Below are 19234 nucleotides of genomic sequence, written 5' to 3'. Positions count from 1 at the left end.
TCTTACTCATAGTGCAGTGATGCAATGAGTCACTAAATGAACAAATTTATCAACATTACAAATTCTACAAGTTAATGTTTGTAAATGAATTCAAATCTAATGCCAGTGTGAGGAAAATTGTACTAATCAGAGCAAGTCAGAAATGTGTGCATTTTTGTACAAAAAAACAAAACAAAAACCCAGATGCAGATAATTGCACAAACATAAATCTAAACATTTTCCCATCTAAGAAATTAATGTAGCATTCACATTGTTAGGGACATTATTATTGTGCTTCAGTAATAAAGAACAAATGCTCAATGAAATGAACCAGCTTTGTTCAACCATTAAACATTATAAACTGGTAGAACAGCAAGCATGTTCACAGGGCCAGATCCTTTTAATTAACACCTTTTCCTTCACCAGAAGAAAAGCTGCAATGTTTTAGTCCCGGGTTTTTCCACACTTATTTCAGGCAGTGTTAGAACCCAGAACTTTAGCTGTAAATGTTTATAAACCAGAGTCGGTTGTAAATTCTATAATTGGCTGTTTGGATTGTATGTTGATCCCAAGTCATTACTGACTTGGACTTTATGACCACCTCATCAATTAACGTTGGATAACAAGGGTGTGGGGTTTTGAGCAGGGCATCAGTAACACCATTGCTGCATGGGATTCCATATGTGCAGACTTGTGATATGGAAGCTTTTAAGGTGTGTGAGACATAAAGCTCATGGCAAAACATTAATCAAGCCTTTTATGTTTATCATCTGTTCTCTCTGATCCAGGGTCAGTTCTTTAAATATCCGTCTTTCTCAGGTGTCTCTGTGCAACAGCTCTGAGATCAGGAGGGAAAGCAGAGTTGTGACACCCTTACAGAAGCAACACACCTCATTTATCATCTGGTCCTGATTCGGCACAGCATGCGCTCTCTCGCTGTCTCTTTCTAAAAAAAAAAATAATAATAGTCTAATTTTGGTTCCCTTAAGTAATTTATCCACATCTTGATCTAATCTATTAAATTGCACTAGATAATAGAGACAGAAGGAGTGTGTGGCAAAACAACCTGCCAATACTTTACCACAGCAGCATTGAAAACCACAGTGCAGGGACATTTCTTCACACACCCACTTCTCACTGATCACACAAAACCTGTGCCATATAGATCATTTATTTGTATGCACTAGGACATTGACTTTTTTTATATGTTTTTTCAGATACTACCCAAAAATGTAAATAAAACATCTCAGATGATGGTGGTTACCAATTTTCTAACCACGCAGTTTGCGCTGAAGCTCAGGTTACTGTCTCTTTGGAGTTTCAAATGTACTTTCTGCTGTCCAAAAACATGCACATGGGAGGCTTGGCTTAAAAACATTGCTTCTCATTTAATTGTGTGCACAAATCCAACTCGGTGTGTATTTCAATCTTATGTACAGTGTTTTTGGAAAAGGCTCTGAATCTGAAGATGAGTGAATGAATGGATCAAAAAGTTTATTCAACATGTATATCCAGGCTTCTTCTACTTCATTCTTTGCTTCGCCTGCAAAGGAAGAAAAATGGAATTAGTATTCAAGTTAATTCTCAAATATGCTGTATGACTTGGGACTGATCATCCAGAACATTAAAACCACTGACAGGTTGATTTAACACTAATTATCTCATAACAATCACTCCTGTAATATGAACAGGCAGTTCTCAAAGTTGATGTGTTGGAAGCATGAAATACAAGCAAGTGTCAGGATCTAAGGGACTCTGACAAATGCCAAGTTGTGCTGGCTAGACGATGGAGTCAGTGTAATTTTTAAAACAGAAGATATTGTGAGGTGTTCCTGGAATGCAGGGGTTCGTAGCATACCAAAAGTGGTACAAGAAAGAAAAACCCCAAACACCCAAGGCTTACCAATGCACAATGGCAGTAAAGGCTAATCCATCTGGTCTGAACCCACAGAAAAGCTACAATAGCACAATTTGATGAAAAGTTCATGCTGGCTATAACAAAGAACCCACAGTGCATCATAGCTTGGTGCACATGACCATTTAAAACTATTTAAAGCCCAACAATAGGACAATGGAGCAATGAAAGAATTTCGCCTGGGTTTTTTGGGGTTTTTTTTAATAAATGGATGGTCGAGTGTATCTTTGTCACCTTTTGAACCTTGGCTCCTGGCATTCATGTGGATGTTAAGTTGACACATACCACCTATCTAAATATTGTTGCAGACCAGGCACAGCCATAAATGACAACAGAATTGCCTCTAAACAGTGAAATATTTCTGCAGGATAATGGAAAATATTTTCATATTTTCCAGACCGTTTATGACAGAGTTCAAAGTGTTCCATCTACAATCTCCTAGATGTGCTCAATAAACAAGTCCAATCCATGGAGGATCTGCCTCAGAACTCAGGACTTGAGTGATCTGATGGTGTCTTGTAGCATTTGACATGAAGACATTACCATCAGAGATCTTGTGGAATCTATGGCTTGATGGGACAGAGCTATTTTGGAAGCATATTATTAGGCAGGGGGTTGTAATATTATGGCTGATCAGCATTAATAAAGCAATAATAAGGCCAAGTTCTATAGTGAATACATAATACTTTGAGCAATATACAGTATATGAGTGCATCAGTTAAACTAACAGCGTTGATGAAGCAGGTCTTCAGAGCTTCAAACTCTTTTAGGCACAAATCTTTCTGCAGCTCCTGTTTGCCTGATGTAGTGGAAACCACACATTTGCCATAAACAGCTGCCTGCAACACAAACCAGTTTAAATAAGTACAGAGATTCACCAACATACAGTTTTCGTTATTCCTAAGGTTTTATTATTATAATTTTGTAGTTAGTTGCTGAAATGCGACTTATAGTTTTATTCACCTCTGCTGAGCACCGGGCAAAGAGCTCAGGGAATCTCCTCATCCGCTCCCGGCTACTGCTCCAAACGTTTCTCCCTGTCATGACTGGGAACACGAAAAGATCCCGCCTCCTACACTGTGATTGGCTGATACTTCATTCTCAAACCCATATAACAAATCGGATCAAGAAGATTGAAAACGAAGTCACAGGTTAAGCCAAATGACCGTAAACTAACAATTAATCTGCTTATTAATTTCGAAATATAGAATGTGTACAGTGTCTTAAAAGGCAACATCCAATAAAAATCTAGTTTTATCACAAACGTATATGGGCCTACAAACCAAATCCAAAAACACACAATCCTCTACAAGAGCGCCGCCATATTTGTGCCCCCTGACCACGTGACGCTCTTCAGGACCAGCTTTATGCTTCCTTCAAGTGCTCCTCAGATATCACTACAGTATACACAAATGTGTAGTTTTAATTAAAAGGACCTTTTAAATGTAGTTCCTATTTATCTTTTTAATCTGTCTGATATATTTCCGTTTTTCTTTCTTTAATTAAAATGTGCAACTGATGCAGAAGTTCTAATATAAGTCAATGATTATAGTGTATTCAATCACTGTCTTATAAAAAGTTTATTACCTACTTAGAAAACTGACAATGCATTTCCACTGCTATGATGTAAGCATTAAAAACAGAAAAACCGTCAGAAATTATTTTTTAACATACCCCGGAGTGCATAGCTTCGGAAAGGAATTTGAAAACACCACAACTTTTATTACATTTGAAGGTAGCATAATTGTGCTACCCGTATTCCTACATGTCCCGCCTCCTTCTCTTTGATTGGTTCACACTAGATTCTGTCAAATCCTGACCTGCTTTGTGAAAGAAAATTACCAATCAATCGCAGCACAGAAAGCGGGACTTTTGTGAACATGGGTGGGGAAAAGTACCTGAATGTGGATTTGGACCTTATCACCTGCGCCTTTGAATGAACGTCTTGTTGCTCATTGGTTACCTTTAATAGTGACGCATTGGCGTTTGACCAATCAGATTCGAGAAGCGTGTAGTGTAGGTGTGCGGTATGACAGTGCACGGTGCTCCGGCCTCTCCCTCTCAGCAATGGTACACAGACCGCGGAATAACCCGAGATCCGTAACAAATGGCTACTTTAATGGAACGACTGGCATTCTTGCAGAAAGTAAGTGCTTTAGGTTGGAATCCAGGTCGAAATGTGACTCTTAGATTCTTAGCTTTCTCCTTGAAATGTTGTGGTTAACGTGTTTATGTATAGGTAAGGTAGCTCACGCGCTCCTCATGCAGGTTTTCCAGTACAGGCCAAGTCATTGATGTTACTAGATTTTAGAGATCTAGCTTTATGTCGCTGGACTTGTTTGCTCTCTCTGACCGCCATGTGTTTGTTCAGATGCCGACTCTTATGAAGGCGACAGCAGATGACGAAGCGCCCTGTCCTGGATACCTGTTTGAGGAAATCAGCAGTATCTTTTGACAACTGTGTTGTAAAGCCGTGTTTACAAGAACTACTTACTGCAATACAATGTCCCAAAGCAGCTTTACAAGGGTTATAAAATATAAATGTATAAGTTTAGTGTCTATAAGTTACCTAATGAGCAAGGCAGTGGAGACAGTAGCAAGGAAATAGTCCCTGAGATGAGGAATAAGGAAGAAACCTGGAAAGGAACCAGATTCAGAAGGAAAACCATCTTCATCTGTGTGACACCAACTATCCATCATTATAGTTCCATTAATATGGTCTGCTGTTAAGTGACGGACGCTTAAACGCAGAACTGTTTGTGAAAACTGCGGTCCATTGTTGTGCAGTATAAATTACAATATTAATGCTTTTATTTACAGAATATTAATTACAGTCCAAATCCATCCTCCTAGTCCTTGAGTTGCTCAGTTACATGGATTTTTAGGCTGTTCTTGTGGAACCATCCACAGCTGCACACAGTGGCCTTCAATCGAAGAGACCTCCATCCAGAGGACACTGGGATTATTCAGACCAGAAAAGCTGAAAGGGACAGGATTGCTGGTCACTGGTAGCTCAGGAGCATGTTTAACTTGACACCGAGAGAGAAGAGGCGACAGGAAGAGAGAATTAATCATTGTTATTATAAGTACCACTATTGTTAGATAACATTTTAAGACACTACAGTGTGATCAGGATGCAAGTAAGGACTCCAGCAAGACTAGCTATGGCAGCCTAATTAAAAGGGAGAGCCAGAATGTAACACAGACATGAGAGATGTCTGGGATAAGAGACAGCCCACCACACCACTGTCAAAAAAAGTAGTGCAATAAAGACCTTCACTTATAAAACATCCTAGAAATTTCTCATGAGTCAGTGGGCTGCTGCCAGTGTCTTCTTGAATACCTTTTGGAGCGGCTGCAGGTTGAGTCCTGTCACGTGAAACTAAAGGTGAGGTGGAAAAACGCTCATGGTAACGTCAAGTAGATTGTACTGTCATTTACTGTCATGTGCATCGCAGGTGGTTTGATCATCAATGTTGAGTAAAATTGTTCATGAATTCATTTTTATACAGTACAAAGTCTATAAACGTTGAGCACAGGCAACAGACTGCACGATTATTCATGTGCTTTAAGCAAGTAAATGTTTTGCCAAGAACAAGTATAACGAGAGAGAGTGCACATACAGCACATGAGCAGGCATGTTCAGACGTATGTAATAGTGTTTTTTCACCTGTATACGTATATCCAGGAGCGCCGTGCGCATGATCAGGGCAGTGTATTATGTGAAAGTGTGCAGGAAGAACAACAGTGTTATAAACGGCAGCATATTCATGTGTCTAAATATCAGACAGTAATGTTTTACTGTAGCAACATATCATCAAATATAAACAAATAACAGGTAAACATATTTTTTAAGTGAGCATACATCCAGCAGCATTTTAAAGCTTATAACGCCTTGATTTGTTTAAATCGAGTTCTCAAATTTCTAAAGATGCTTTTCTTTTTTGCCTTCTGTTCTCTGCTAAAGGTTTTAAAGGTCCTGCTGCATCTCTGTGGCCAAAGTCCTCCGCACTTTGTTACAGAACTGAGGCGAAATGCCACGTTCATCCAGGAAGTAACGGGTAAGGGGATTCCGCATGCATCAAAAACCGTAGAAATTATAAACAAAACCTGGGATTAAAATATTCTCTTTACATTGTAAAATCAAGAACTTGTAATCTACAGGGAAAAAAAACTGAATTGCTGCTAATCTCTTGTCTTTGGTGTCTCTTTCAGTGTACAGTGGTCCTCCGGATGCTATTCATGGCAATGCACTCTTTCAGAAAGTGCGAGTCTTGGCACAGGTGAGAGATTTAAAACCGTACTTCTTCCAGTATATATTTTTTAGATCTTTGTGTGTGTAACTCCGATCTTGCACTGATCTTGGGTTATTAGATCGTCCCTAATATTATCTCTTCTCTTTAGGAATTGGCCAGTGTGCTCTTCAGTGACATGATGTCCACAAAGTCTGATGTCTCTCTCTGTAAAGCAGCAGCAACTCCAACTACAGGTGTGTAAATAAGCATTCCTGACGTGTCATTATTGCTGATTCACCTGTTTCAAACATAGTGGTTTGAGTCACAATGACTGTGTGTGTGTGTGTGTGTGTGTGTGTGTGTGTGTGTGTGTGTGTGTGTGTGTGTGTGTGTGTGTGTGTGTGTGTGTGTGTGTGTGTGAGTGAGTGAGTGAAAGAGGCATCATTATTCAGGATTTGGTGTGGTATGTTGTATTGTCACTTACTAAAACCTCCAGTCTCCCCAGTTTGCCAAAGGGTCTGTGTTGCTTTTCTGCCATTCTAATTGTGAACACGTGGGTTTTCTATGGTTTCTTTAGTTTCTTATCAAGTCACAAAAAACATATTGGTGATTCTAAATTGCACCAGATGTGAAAGTGTGTGTGTATGATGCCCTGTGATGGACCTGGGATGCATTGTTACCTCAGACCCAGTGTTAATGTCCTTTGTGACTCTGAGTGTGGAATGAAGATGAATTGTCCCTAACTGAATGAATGTTCAGGAATTAGTTTCACTCAATGCTAAAAATCAATAAATTATAGAAGCCCATTTCATCATTTTCCCATCATTGTTCCCACCATTTACATATAATACTTTAGCACTAATATCCTTGTTTGCCTTCTTTGTTTGTTCCTCAAAACATTGAGATGTTTTTCAGCAACAGAAAAGTCTTAAAAGCAAAACTAACCATGGTTTTCTACTGAAATCTGTGTTAAATGTTGTGTGAAATCTGTGTTAAATGTCATGTTTTTACACATTGGGCCATTATTTTTCAATAGGAATGGGATCAGAGTGTCTCAGATCGGGGATGCTGGGATTTGGAAATAGCCCAGCGAGAAAATCATCCAGTAAGACAGTTTCAATTTTGTGACCAATACTCAAGATTGCTCCTGTTTTCGTTTCACTTTCAGTTTATACAGCATCTCTGCTTGTTCTTTATAAGGTACAGTGCGTATTTTGGATAAGATTCAGAAAGCTGCAGAGGTGGTGGCCAGTGCTGTTCTTCCCCCCACAGAGCATGCTGGGATTCGACTCCATGATAATAATTACCGGGCAGTGGTGGCTCCCTCTGCTGTTGTGGAGGTTGCAATGCCAGCTTGTGCATACAGTGTTCCTTCAGACAGCCGCAAAGGTATTTAAATAAACTAGGGTTATGCTTATGGAGCAGGGATTTTCAGATAAAATGTGTGAAGGGCCAACTACTTAAGGTTTTGCTTACATTGGTTTTCAAGTTCTTCGGTGAATCCACTGAAGAACTTTGCTGCTCTGTTTCTGCCAGTTTCTGACCATCTTTTATGTAGAAGGTCTTACAAAAATATAAAACTTTTAACAATGGAAACGGCAGCTGCAGTATAATCAAAGGGCAGTTTCTTGAATAAATGTTGAAACTGTAAGGGGGGGGTGTGTGTGTGTGAGAGTGTGTGAGAGTGTGTGAGAGTGTGTGAGAGTGTGTGAGAGTGTGTGAGAGTGTGTGAGAGTGTGTGAGAGAGAGAGAGAGAGAGAGAGAGAGAGAGAGAGAGAGAGAGAGAGAGAGAGAGTTCAGCTAAAGCATGTCCGTGTACACAGTCACTTAAACCAGTGGCAAATATGTACTTGATAATAGCACAGAGATTTTTGTGCATCATTGTAGTTCATTACAGTTTGTACAGGTTGGTAGAGTTTATCAAGTGGTAAATGAAGTTAACGGCATTATTTGTTTCATGAAAAGTTTCTGCCTCTCAGCTCCTCACAGATGCCCGGGACAGGCAAGTGGAGGTTGGGAGGAAACAGGCAGTGGCCATAGCTCGTCTCACAACTCTTCTTTCGAGAACGAGCCAGCCATTCAGACATCAGTTAGGGGAAGCAGTAAGTCCGGAGAAACGGGCAGCCACTCGTGTGCGAGCCGTGAAAGTGGAGACAGCGTATCAGAACGGTAAAGCTGGTGGATTTATAAAAGCTAGGTCATTGTACAGCATAGGTGTGAAAAGTAAAGCTCTGAATAGATGATTATTATTATGTAGAAATTAATTTTATTCCAAAAATTTAATTTTGTAGTAATATATGAAAGCTAACAGGAGTTTATATATTATGTAAGAGAGAGTCTGTTCACTGAAGTTCATTTATTAGTCATTATTTTTGATAATGCATGGATTAAATGATTGCTTAATTAAAGAATTTATTAAGATTAAAATTATTTAATCAAGTTCATCAGATTAGAAATGTCTCAGTTGGTGGCATGATTCAGAGATTTAGATTCATTTGCAAGCATGCAGTTGTTAAAACATAGACATGTTGGATGAATTTGTAATAATTTAAAGTTTCCACCAATATCAACCTTGATCTTGATCTATATATACACTGGGGAAATAAAGGGACTATATGGACCATATCTTTTGTAATTCATATTAAAATTGAGTAATTCTCTTAATGTCATCGTTTGCCATATCTTCAAATTCAGATTTATTAAATTGAGGTGCCTCCCAGATGTGCTAGAAAGTTTTCTTTTCTCAGTGTCGAGGCTGTACATTTGGAAGACTGTGGCCAGGAGATGGCGCTGATTAACAGACTCATTAATGGATCTAAAATCTTTCTCTCCAGAGATGAGAGCCAACTTTTCATCAAAGAGTAAGTGTTTATGTTGAAATGTTTAGCAAATTCACTCACTTTAGTAGAATTCACTCATTTGAAGATAAGAGCTATGTTTACACATCAGAGTAGTCATTGACTAGCAGCGAAAAAGCGATTGGACCATTCATATTCAATAAGAGCTGGTGACGTTCACCAATACGAGCAACCGCGACAATGGAAGGGGGTAGATGTGGGCGTGTCCAGCAAAGCAACAAATTAGAGAAAACTGTAACTTTCAATCTTATGCAGTGACTTCCAATGGGATTAAAAGCAGTTGAGGGCATGTGATCCAGCTATAGATTTGTTGAAGTAGAATAATAATTATGCCACCCCCTGATAAACATGGCAACCGGTATTTTTAAAACCTGCTGCACCTTTATGGTTCAGTGGTGAGACAGTTGCTGCATGTGTAAGCTTACAATAAGAGCTGATCTCTGGTGAAATGTTCTTGTGAACAAGGCCCCAAATCTGCTCATCACCTTTAATTACCTGTAGTACTCTGAGGTGGAAGAACTTGTGGTTATGTTTGATTACAAACATTTGATTACACATGGACTTTCTGGAAAGTGCGTGGTGTTTTAGGCATTAGTCTTGCACATTGTCTACTTATTCATTGACTTCTATTTTCTAGTCTTTTCTCAGTACAGGAAAACTTTAGATTGGACACGATTTGTTTTTTGTAACATTATCAAAATGATTGATTGCTTTTTCCATTCTAGGTGTTCTACTTTAAACTGTGAAGTTGTGGTAGAGCTTCTCTGTCACAAACTACAGGACCCCTCACAGATTACCCAAATGGTATTTTGTCCGATTTAAACATATAGTTACCTTAAGTGCATAATTGACTGTAGTTGATTGTTCAGAGTGGGGAAGAAATAGACTATATAATCCTAAATATAAACATCTTTGTTATTTCTTCAGAGAGCACTGTGTGGTCTGGCATGCCTGATGTGCACAGATCTGATATCTTTAGAGCATATCTTCACTGTTACACATGTACGTCTTTCCCAGTTGAGTAAAGGGACAACAGGGCCAGTAACAAACAAGGCAACCAAGGTAAGGTAAAGAAAGAGGTATACAAGGGTGTATTGTGTTCAAATAACCAGTTTTGTGTGTGTGTGTGTGTGTGTGTGTATACAGGACATATGTAACAATGATGCTTTTCTGTCTGTAGCTTCTTAGGCAGTTTGAAGCAATATTGGGTACTTCTCTCTCGGAAATAACCAAGCATGACGTTCCTGTGTGTCCCGAATCATCTACTTCTTCACGTTCAGATCTGTCCTTGAATCCAACTCTCATTAGTCCTCTTCTCTCAGCACAAGCGGACGCAGCTGTAAATAAACCTCTGTTCATAAGTGACTCGCAAGCTCCCTCTGCTGGACAAGAAGACCAGGAGTATGATCATGCTGATTCTGTTGAGAGAAGCACACGAAACAAGCAGAGTGTTTTGGAGAATGAAGACAGAACCACAGACCTTTGTAAGAGCTCGGAGCCTTTTGTTAACCCTCCCAGACTCTCCCTGTTTAGTGGCATGGAGCTGATCAACAGAGGGAAGCCAGTGTGTCTCGTTGAGCCTGTTCTTGTGGAGCCAGATACCCAGACCAGACCAGAAACTTTTGACAGCATCAACATGGATATGGAGAAGAGCTCAGAAAAAAACACAGAGCCCTCTTCATCCTTTAGTGGTGACCAAGTTTCAGCTTTCTCCTTCCTCAACCTCTGACCTGATAATGGCTATAATGTTTAAATGTATTTCCGTTTGTAAAATTCAATAATTTTGGTAGAATTGATGGTACTCCATGACTAGTAATTAAAAAAATATTACTAGAAAGGAATAACATGGGCAAAAACTGCACCAGGTGCATGAAGGTACCAATGCCATTAACAACTGATCCAGTCTTTTACTTTATGAGTAACTTTATATATTTACAAATACAATTTATTTCGACTCAAGGGCAGATTTTAGATTATATAGTTACTCGATTTCAGAGATTAAATAATTTAGTATACTAGGATAGATATGGTTGTCTTTTGGGTATGCATTGTTAAGTCAGGTGTGACTGGTCTTTTATGTAATATTTATACAAGATCCCGATGCTGCTAGTGGCTTATAACCAAGTCTAAAGAATTGTAAGCAGGCTGTATAGTAGGGGTGTAACGATACAGTGTATAATAATGCAGCTTATTTATCATAAAATATCTCCTATCACCTGTGGTCTAATAAACAGGCTGACAGTACCGCCTCTGAAAAACAGTATTTTTTTATACCGTTTTTTTTTTTTTTTTTTTTTAAGTACCCCTCTCTAAAGAAAGCTGATTTTCACAAGCTAATCCATTCCTATACTAAGCTTTACTGATTAACTCAATCCAGGCTAAAGAACATCATGGAGACCTATGAGACTCTACTCATTATAGAGAAACATGCAGGATTCTGAGACATGGAGCAGCAGTGATGACTTTGACAGTAGAACTATCTGAATGTGAAATGACTGAGCGTTCCTTGAGTATCACTTCAATGAACGTTTGAGGAGTGTTCATGTTTTATCAGCCATGCTTCATTTTGTTACATGCCAATGCACAGCTTTTGTTTACTTATATGGTTTAACACACTGTCCCTATTTTTTGTATCTTTACAATGTTGAAAGTTTGAATCAGTTGAAAACAGGAGGCAATGCATTTTTTTTTTTTTTTTTTTTTTGCAGTTTTTAAAAATGCTTTCTACTAAAACACCTTTGTGTTGAATTTAAATTCTCTGTATCGTTACAACCCTACTAAATATGTGACCGATTTGCCTGACAAAATGGTCAGACCTTGTCAGTGTTCTATATTCCTCAAGTTGTTCAACAGGTAGCATGGACCCAGGTTTGATCCTGAGCTCAGGTTAGTGTGAAGTTTTTATGCTTTTAATGTTTTTTTTGTAGGTTTATTTAAGACTGTTTTCTTCCTACCACTGAAAATCATGCTAGTAAGTGGTTTGGCTAAAGATAATGTGTGTGATATGGTCCAAGTGTATCCATTTCACACTCTGTGATCACGGGATATGGTCTGGATCCACACTGACCTTGACCAGTTACTGAATGTGACTGAAAGAATCCTCTGAGACCAGACACATCACAGTTTTCACAGTCTGGTCTCTGCATATTAATCATAACAAATTGTACATTTGGATTATTACTTGTGTTTTGCTGATGAGAGAAAAACTGATGTACCTCAGGATTATTTTGCTCCAGTGTTTACCTTGCCTGACACATGTTGTGTCACTTTACAGCTAATTTAATGATTCTTTTATGGTTTGCACTAGGGGTTATTCCTCAGAGCTACTTAAGTCTTCCAGTAATTTAAAACCTTTAAATATGGTCACGAAAGATAAGCATTGACATGCTGAATCATTTTAGTATAGGTCCTTTTTGCCAATAAGTCAAATAATGAATTCAGCTTCATACAGTTTTGCAAACTGTGCTGTATATTTGTGTGTGTGTGTGTGTGTGTGTGTGCACGTGTGTGAGATGTGAAGCTGCACTTAGTCATGAAATGAAATGCACTGTTTTGAACATATCTGCAATTATAGAAAAAAAGCCAACACAATAAAATTATTTAAAAACCTTTATTGTTGATATTGTATGAAGATCATTTGAGAAAATACCTATTTATAAATTGTAAATGCGTTAGCTATGTTATGTACAACTCTACATACAAAACATGAAGGTAATTGTAATGATTATCATCAAAACTGATAGTCTTACACTGTAGTTCTTTACATTTTTCAGCTGCAGCATTCGAGATGGTAGTCTGCTTATTTACGCTGCCTTACTGCACATTCTGTTCAAATAAATGTGAAATTTGCTCATGTAAGAGCAGTTTTGAGCATCTGATTTATACAACAGATGTATATTCTCGTTTCTTTTTCTTTTTTTTTTTTGGCTCCAGAATAAGATTTTCAAAAAGCACATATGGGTGTGACTGTCAGATCCATAAACATTTGTACCGCTTTAATAGAATTTTGCATACAAGTGTGCACACATGCATTTAATATCATAGGGAAAGTCATTCCCGAATGAAATGTCCCAAAAATATGTCCTCAATTATATACTGTAGGCAAATGGAACTTTCTCCAAAAAAACGTCTTGAGAAAATCCCCCAGCCCCCAAACCCCCCACACCCTCTGCCCGGTCGAGGACTGCTGGTCAGTCATATGGATATACCGCAGTGTTTCAGTGCAAGTGCACAGCTAAATCAGCACCATTGACGTACAAGGACAAACTCTCTAATGAATATTTAGAAGCTCAGGTATAACCTCTAGCCAAATTCATACACAAAAACATACAGCCTGGGATGATCAAGATGTAGCGTTGTCTGGTTGTGTTAATTATTTACTTTTACTTGTACAAGCATAATTATGAACAGGGGGTAAATGTGTTGTGCATTTATGGAATAATATGACTAAGACGTGCTGGTACTGGAGCTGCTATTTTTGGAGAAGACCAATTTTAAACCATGGTGCATTTGTGTTCCTCTGAAATGGCTGAATCATAATAGGAAATGATTCCTTTCAGGCTCTGCAAAATATTCAGTGTTAAAATCAGATTGTAAAATTAAATCTTCTGACACATCAATTACAAGTCACTGAATTTACCTCCATGATTAAAAGTGCCTGAAGAAAGGTACATTACAACATACCTGAGTTAAACAATAATCAAATAATTAAAATACAGACATCCTGCTAAGGAGCAGGATGTGAAGTAAATATTTTACATTAAGCAACAGGCAAATAAAAAAAGAAGATAAGGGCTGAAGGTAATTTTATACTTGTGTGAAACAGATCTGTACTATAATTAGTAACTTGCCACCACTGCCACCTCATGGCACATGAAGAAATCACAAAGCCTGAGTTGTATATTTTATATAGACACAAAATAAAATTAAACTAACTGCATGATTAAAAATTTAATAGAAACAAATGCAACACAATTACTCTCAAGTCCTTTGTACATGAATTACAGCTAATGTCATTAAGTTATTATGCATAAATGCTCCCATGTGCTTCTGTGATCCCAGAGATCTTTTTTTCAAGGAAGAAGAACATATAACGATGTGTACCTTTTCCACTTTGTTCACTACTCAGCAACAGGTACACTAACAACACGTCATGTCACACTCTCTTACCTTGTATGACTGTATTATTTAACACGTAGCACCATGTATTAATCATATAGCATGCTGTCAGAGATTTTTATGTTGTAGCACCCAAGTAGAGATCTAAACGATATCGGACACCGATCATGAAAATGGAAAAGCGCTGTAAAAATGGGTACCAAAGCAGTTGAGCCAAACAGAAGAAAGATTCACATTGTGCCTCTGATGCAGGTTTCTTTTGTACTATACTTTTGGTTAGCCAGTGGTGCTCAGGTTGCTCCTGGCTGGCCACGACTCTTCAAACTGTTGAAGTGGGCTTCTTTAAGGATGCAGTTGATATGATGGTAAGGGTCATCAGCTTTGCACAGTGGGAAGGCCGTCTCATTTCCCATCTGACCAGAGGTGCTAGGGCTACAGGAATCCTCACACTTTCCATTTTGCTCCACAGACTGGGAGATGGAGCCAGCTCCTGCCAGCTTCTCTGGGCTGCTAATGCAACTGCTATCACTACTGGAAGACTGTTAAGAAGAACAGAAAAATGTCCTTCAAAAATGTGGGCAAATATCGTTTACATTTTGCATGCTTTCTTTTTGATTAAAGTAAGGAAAAGCTAATCAAAGTCCTCACCTCACAGTCCCACACATCATGGGATAGCTCTGAAAAGAAAGGATGGCCTGGATACCTCTTAGCTTGAGGTAAAATTTGCTCTTCCGCAGCATCGCAGCTGTGACGCCGTTTTCTGTTTGGAAAAGGTGCTCATTTTCACCAATCTTTGGACTAATTCATCATAACAGCCATCATGAGGTTGAGTTAAAAACAAGGAAATTCAACATGCTTATTCAGTCTCTCTCTGTCTCAATTATAGAACCTTTGTTATAACCACAGCCAACTTGTTTCCCTGAGAGAAGAATGGAAAACCAGTTTTTACCAGACATATAAGGTTATATATTTACTTAAGGAAAAGCTACTCCACATTTTAGCCAGTTATAGTTACATTTAATGTTGAGGACTGTCCATCTATCAACTTGGTTCCATTTATCACTCTGTTATAGAAGCATTAAAAAGTCCCTTACCAGACCGTTTTTTTCTGTCTTGTACATGAGACATGTCATGTCTCACAGAAATGTCTTCTTACAGGAAGCTTCGCAAAATCAGTAATGTTTCTTGGTAAATAACAACACAATGAATCCGTTCACCTAAACACCTATTTTATCTTTTACTCATAGCATTACACAAGGACTGCTTTGGCTAGACTTTCCTGTGTTTTTCTCATACTTAGACCTTCACTGTTAAGCTAATGGCTGAAGCTGGGAATCTGTGTTATATAATCACACATTATTTTTGACAGCTACAGATGCAGTGGACATTTTATTCCCTTAACTATATACAAAACTCATAATGATCAGAGGAATCCGTGCTGCTTTAAACATGCACATCAGGTCATATTTACTCAGACATGAGCTATTAGTTATTAATATCCACTGCAGGATTATGACTCAGCTAAGGAAGGTAAAACAGGGTCTGTTCGAACATTTTAACACTTTAAGGAAAACTCTAAAGGTGACAATGAAGATTTACTTTTGGTGACTGAAAATCTAATAATAGTCAGCTGTAGCACGCGTGTGTTTAGTGTATATTCACTCATGTACAGTGCTAGTGACATATATAATGGGAGTCTGGTTTTGCAGATATTTTTACAGCAGGCCAAATATCAATCAAAAGGGAGATATAAAATAATAAACCCCTCTTACCTGCTTTCTGATGGCATGAGCAAGCCGTGCATTTGAGAGTTACTCGGTGAGGAGGTGCTCTTGTCCAACAGCTTCAGTGTGTTTAAATGGAGGAGGGTTGATCTACTGTGATTATGCAGTCCAAGGGAATAACCACACACATATTCACTATGATCCACCCGTGAAAACTATCATCAATTGAATACAAATCGGTCGATATCAGTCAATCAATCAGTACATAAACCCGATGTAAGGTGAATATCAGTTCTATAGATGTTGATGTCTCTCAGACAGTCACTGGTTATATACAAAGTGCTGTGTTTAAATCTAACTTTATTGAGTCCCAGTTTTAGACGAATATAAATGAACACCTTCAACCTGGTCCACCTAAACACTAAACATCATACACGTGTTTTTTTTCTTACTTTTTTGTTTTTTATAAGACACACCAACAGGTTAACACAAAAAATACAACACAGCTCGTGCCTGGTGACTGTGCGTTTCCTATTAACATAAGATAAACTCGATATTGTAAACACTGTCTATTTCACTTTTGAGGAAAAAAATAAACCCTTACATATTCCACTTAACTGATCGCCTCGAAATCAGCTTGCGTGACAGCTACATTTCTCTGCAGCTGAAATGACAGTGAAAACTTCCGGGTTCTGCGTCTGACGTAGTCGTGACGTACATCCTGCGTGAACGAATTTGACAATAAGATCAAAATAAACCTTTTTTGCACCTGTCACTGTATATTATACATTTCGTTTGCTTAGAAATGCATCCACTGTTTTATATATGTCAGCATTTGAGACTGAGATTTGTTATTTTTTAAAAAGAATTGCGTTTGTTTCTTTTTGTACAGGCTCCTGCGAGTAGCACCAACATGGGTCCTTTATTTTAAACGTCTTCGCTGAAAACTCCATGCTGCGAAAGTTGTCAGACTGTTTATTAATATGTGTTTGCGTATTTATCAAACGCAATAGACAATCGAGCTCAAGATGAGCTCAGGTGAGTATTTGACTGAAGTCTACTAACAGAGTTATTATTATTTTTTTAGTTTAATACCTCCATCAGAGCTGTCTTATATATATATAACTATATATATATATATATATATATATATATATATATATATATATATATATATATATATATATATATATATATTTATTTATATAGAAGATCATATGATCATAACTTTGTTACACTTTGAAATATCATCATAATCTAACCTGCTTAATCCGGTTTTTTTTTTGTAAACAGAGACGTGTCCGTTTTGTGGGAAATCGTACAAAAGACTCAATTCTCATCTCCCTCATTGCAAAATGTCCCCTGGTTCAAAGACTGGCGAACTCACTAACAAAACTACAGAGATGCAGACTACAACTTTTAAACACACAAGTCATATGGATAAGACAAATAAAATAAATATCAACAGTAAGATTAATAGCCCAATATTTCAAGGAAACTCAAAATCCAAACCCAAAGAAAAGTTGCAAATAGATAAGGAACTTTTAGCAAACACCAACACACTCACAAGCACTGCACCCAAAGTCCCATTAACCAGAGGAATGAACACAGACACTGTAAAGGCCAAAACCAAGTGGCTTGCAAAAAGAGAGAAAGAGGTGCTGAAACAAGCTAAACTGCAAACACAGACGAGAATCAAATTCACTTCAGTTCTTGAAAAGCATAACAATGAAACACAAAAAAAGCCAGTAAAAGACACACTGTTATTAGAAAAAGAAACAAAAATGTATACAAATAGCAGTTTGATCTCTCAATTAACCACCAATAGGATTAACTGCACTACCACAGATTCTTCACGAACAGTATCCGAGGCCACAGTCTCTCAGATTACGCAAAAAATGCCAAAGTGCACAGAAAATGTTAATATATCAGAGCCTCTGACCAAAAAATGTACTTTGGGTTCAAGAGTAAAACAGCAAGGTGTGTCGGTATTTCAAACAAAGACTTGTGTGTGGGACCACATTAAACATGGACTTTATAAAAGTAGATATGATGGTGCTACACTGTTATTTCCCATTGTTTCAGCACACGTGTCTTTTACTAAGTGTGTAAACACTTCAGAGTCTGAACTCGAGCCTCATACAGGGAATTATCAAAATACCATTATGAAAACGGTACAATTTCCGATGTTTCAAACCTCAGTCCAAAGGCCAGTCGAAAACGTGCTCAGCTCACGATTTCAAAACACGTCTGTTATTGCATACTCACCTGAGATGGCAACAGGTTACGGTGGAACATGTTTCATCTCGTCTCATTCAGAAATCTCGAATGCGAATTTATTGATGAAGTGCCAAACATCTAAACCTTCAGCACAGAGGCAAGGTAGAGTATCCTCTTGAGAAAGAGTTTAATCTATTACAGTATAATAGTCTACTGGTATGATATACAACAAAACACTGCCTTTCTGGAAATAGGAAAAAAAAACGACAGGCTGGTTTTAATAGTAGCTATTCTATAAATAAACTACATACACACATAACAATAGCTGGGCTTTCCAACATATAATTATATTAAAAATTACTGCTATATTACAGAACATGAATGTAATGCTGCTCTTTCAGCTATTAAAATATACTTAATATTTCCATTTGGGACCCAAAAGATATTGATTATGGACACTCCTGACTACCTTTGTTAATGTAGACATAATACCAGTTTCTAATTAAACCACCACTTTTTTTTTTTAATATTAATTTACTTGTTTATACTTTATTATATATGTTAAGGCCTTTGCAGCATAGTGCAGACTATAAACAAATTCTCATTTATACAAAGGGTTTATGGAGCTTCTGCATCTGTCTCAGCAGGTCCAGTGGCAGAGCTAAGACTTGAAGATGTGAAACTAAATGAGCTTGCATCTTACCTTGTTGCTCGAACACCAAAAACACCCAGGGATGCAGCTTCAATGTTTAACAAAGGTCTATTTAATTTTTTATATATATTTTTTTTATATATGACAAAGGAGAATAAATGAAAGTCCCATAGTGTTTGGAGGTTTTCCAGTCAGTCTAAATGTTTAATGATTTAGGAGAAGACACTAATGTACTTGACATACGGCATTGTGCATTTACTGTGTGAGGTTCCCAAAGGTATTGTAAAAGTTTAAAGAGCACATTCTATGGATGGATTTTAAAGTATATTTGGAAATGTCACCTGATTAGTTAGAAGAAAAATGTGCAGCCCCACCAGCCCTTTGACCATTAGCTTTTTACTAGTTTTCTATACTTTCGCTTCTTCTAGGTTGGCAGTGGTATTACAGGAAGTACATTGATGTACGGAAAGGAGGAATTGGTGGGATTGCAATGCTGATTGGTGGCTACTGTACACTGAGTTACATATGGCATT

The 19234-nt window shown here is 37.8% G+C and overlaps 2 protein-coding genes and 2 long non-coding RNA genes across 5 annotated transcripts; 2 read left to right on the top strand and 2 right to left on the bottom strand.

The window, feature by feature from the left end:
* Positions 1-2938: 2938 nt before the first annotated feature.
* LOC310734208 lies at positions 2939-3892 on the bottom strand. Its single transcript, XR_014535990.1, has 3 exons — positions 3819-3892; positions 3569-3714; positions 2939-3291 (listed from the first exon to the last, which is right to left on the bottom strand). It is a non-coding gene; the product is annotated as an uncharacterized lncRNA (long non-coding RNA).
* On the top strand, positions 3757-12598 carry tepsin (TEPSIN adaptor related protein complex 4 accessory protein). The gene is made up of 13 exons (XM_083555906.1): positions 3757-4040; positions 4266-4338; positions 5191-5282; positions 5862-5955; positions 6110-6177; positions 6299-6383; positions 7166-7234; positions 7330-7518; positions 8109-8298; positions 8877-8990; positions 9713-9791; positions 9915-10049; positions 10168-12598. Exons 1-13 carry the CDS (start codon positions 4002-4004, stop codon positions 10714-10716), a joined length of 1776 nt encoding a protein of 591 aa, XP_083412032.1. The 5' UTR covers positions 3757-4001; the 3' UTR covers positions 10717-12598.
* LOC310734206 (protein VCF1) lies at positions 12584-16549 on the bottom strand. The gene is made up of 4 exons (XM_083555942.1): positions 16434-16549; positions 15878-16044; positions 14754-14865; positions 12584-14644 (listed from the first exon to the last, which is right to left on the bottom strand). The coding sequence occupies exons 2-4, from the start codon at positions 15907-15909 to the stop codon at positions 14396-14398; spliced, it is 393 nt and encodes a 130-aa protein (XP_083412068.1). The 5' UTR covers positions 15910-16044; positions 16434-16549; the 3' UTR covers positions 12584-14395.
* Positions 16550-16708: 159 nt separating this feature from the next.
* Positions 16709-18807, top strand: LOC310734207. 2 transcript variants are annotated; one of them, XR_014535988.1, is made up of 3 exons: positions 16709-16867; positions 17123-18211; positions 18697-18807. It is a non-coding gene; the product is annotated as an uncharacterized lncRNA (long non-coding RNA). The 2 variants fall into 2 exon arrangements; XR_014535989.1 differs by having other exon boundaries at positions 18694-18807.
* Positions 18808-19234: the final 427 nt, after the last annotated feature.

The sequence above is a fragment of the Silurus aristotelis genome (assembly GCF_946808225.1).
Source record: "Silurus aristotelis genome assembly, chromosome: 12".
Classification (NCBI taxonomy): domain Eukaryota; kingdom Metazoa; phylum Chordata; class Actinopteri; order Siluriformes; family Siluridae; genus Silurus; species Silurus aristotelis.
Note: the sequence above shows the minus strand (reverse complement) of the source record. Positions and strands in the feature narration are given on the sequence as shown.

What these genes read in the sequence shown, in the direction of transcription:
- tepsin (XM_083555906.1), top strand. Translation starts at nt 4,002, where the DNA reads ATGGCTACTTTAATGGAACGACTGGCATTCTTGCAGAAA. An exon ending in AAGTGCGAGTCTTGGCACAG is followed by an intron (nt 6,178 to 6,298) that starts GTGAGAGATTTA and finishes TCTTCTCTTTAG; the next exon opens with GAATTGGCCAGTGTGCTCTT. An exon ending in CCTCACAGATTACCCAAATG is followed by an intron (nt 9,792 to 9,914) that starts GTATTTTGTCCG and finishes TTATTTCTTCAG; the next exon opens with AGAGCACTGTGTGGTCTGGC.
- LOC310734206 (XM_083555942.1), bottom strand. Translation starts at nt 15,909, where the DNA reads ATGCACGGCTTGCTCATGCCATCAGAAAGCAG. An exon ending in CTCATGCCATCAGAAAGCAG is followed by an intron (nt 14,866 to 15,877) that starts GTAAGAGGGGTT and finishes TTTTCCAAACAG; the next exon opens with AAAACGGCGTCACAGCTGCG. An exon ending in ATGATGTGTGGGACTGTGAG is followed by an intron (nt 14,645 to 14,753) that starts GTGAGGACTTTG and finishes TCTTCTTAACAG; the next exon opens with TCTTCCAGTAGTGATAGCAG.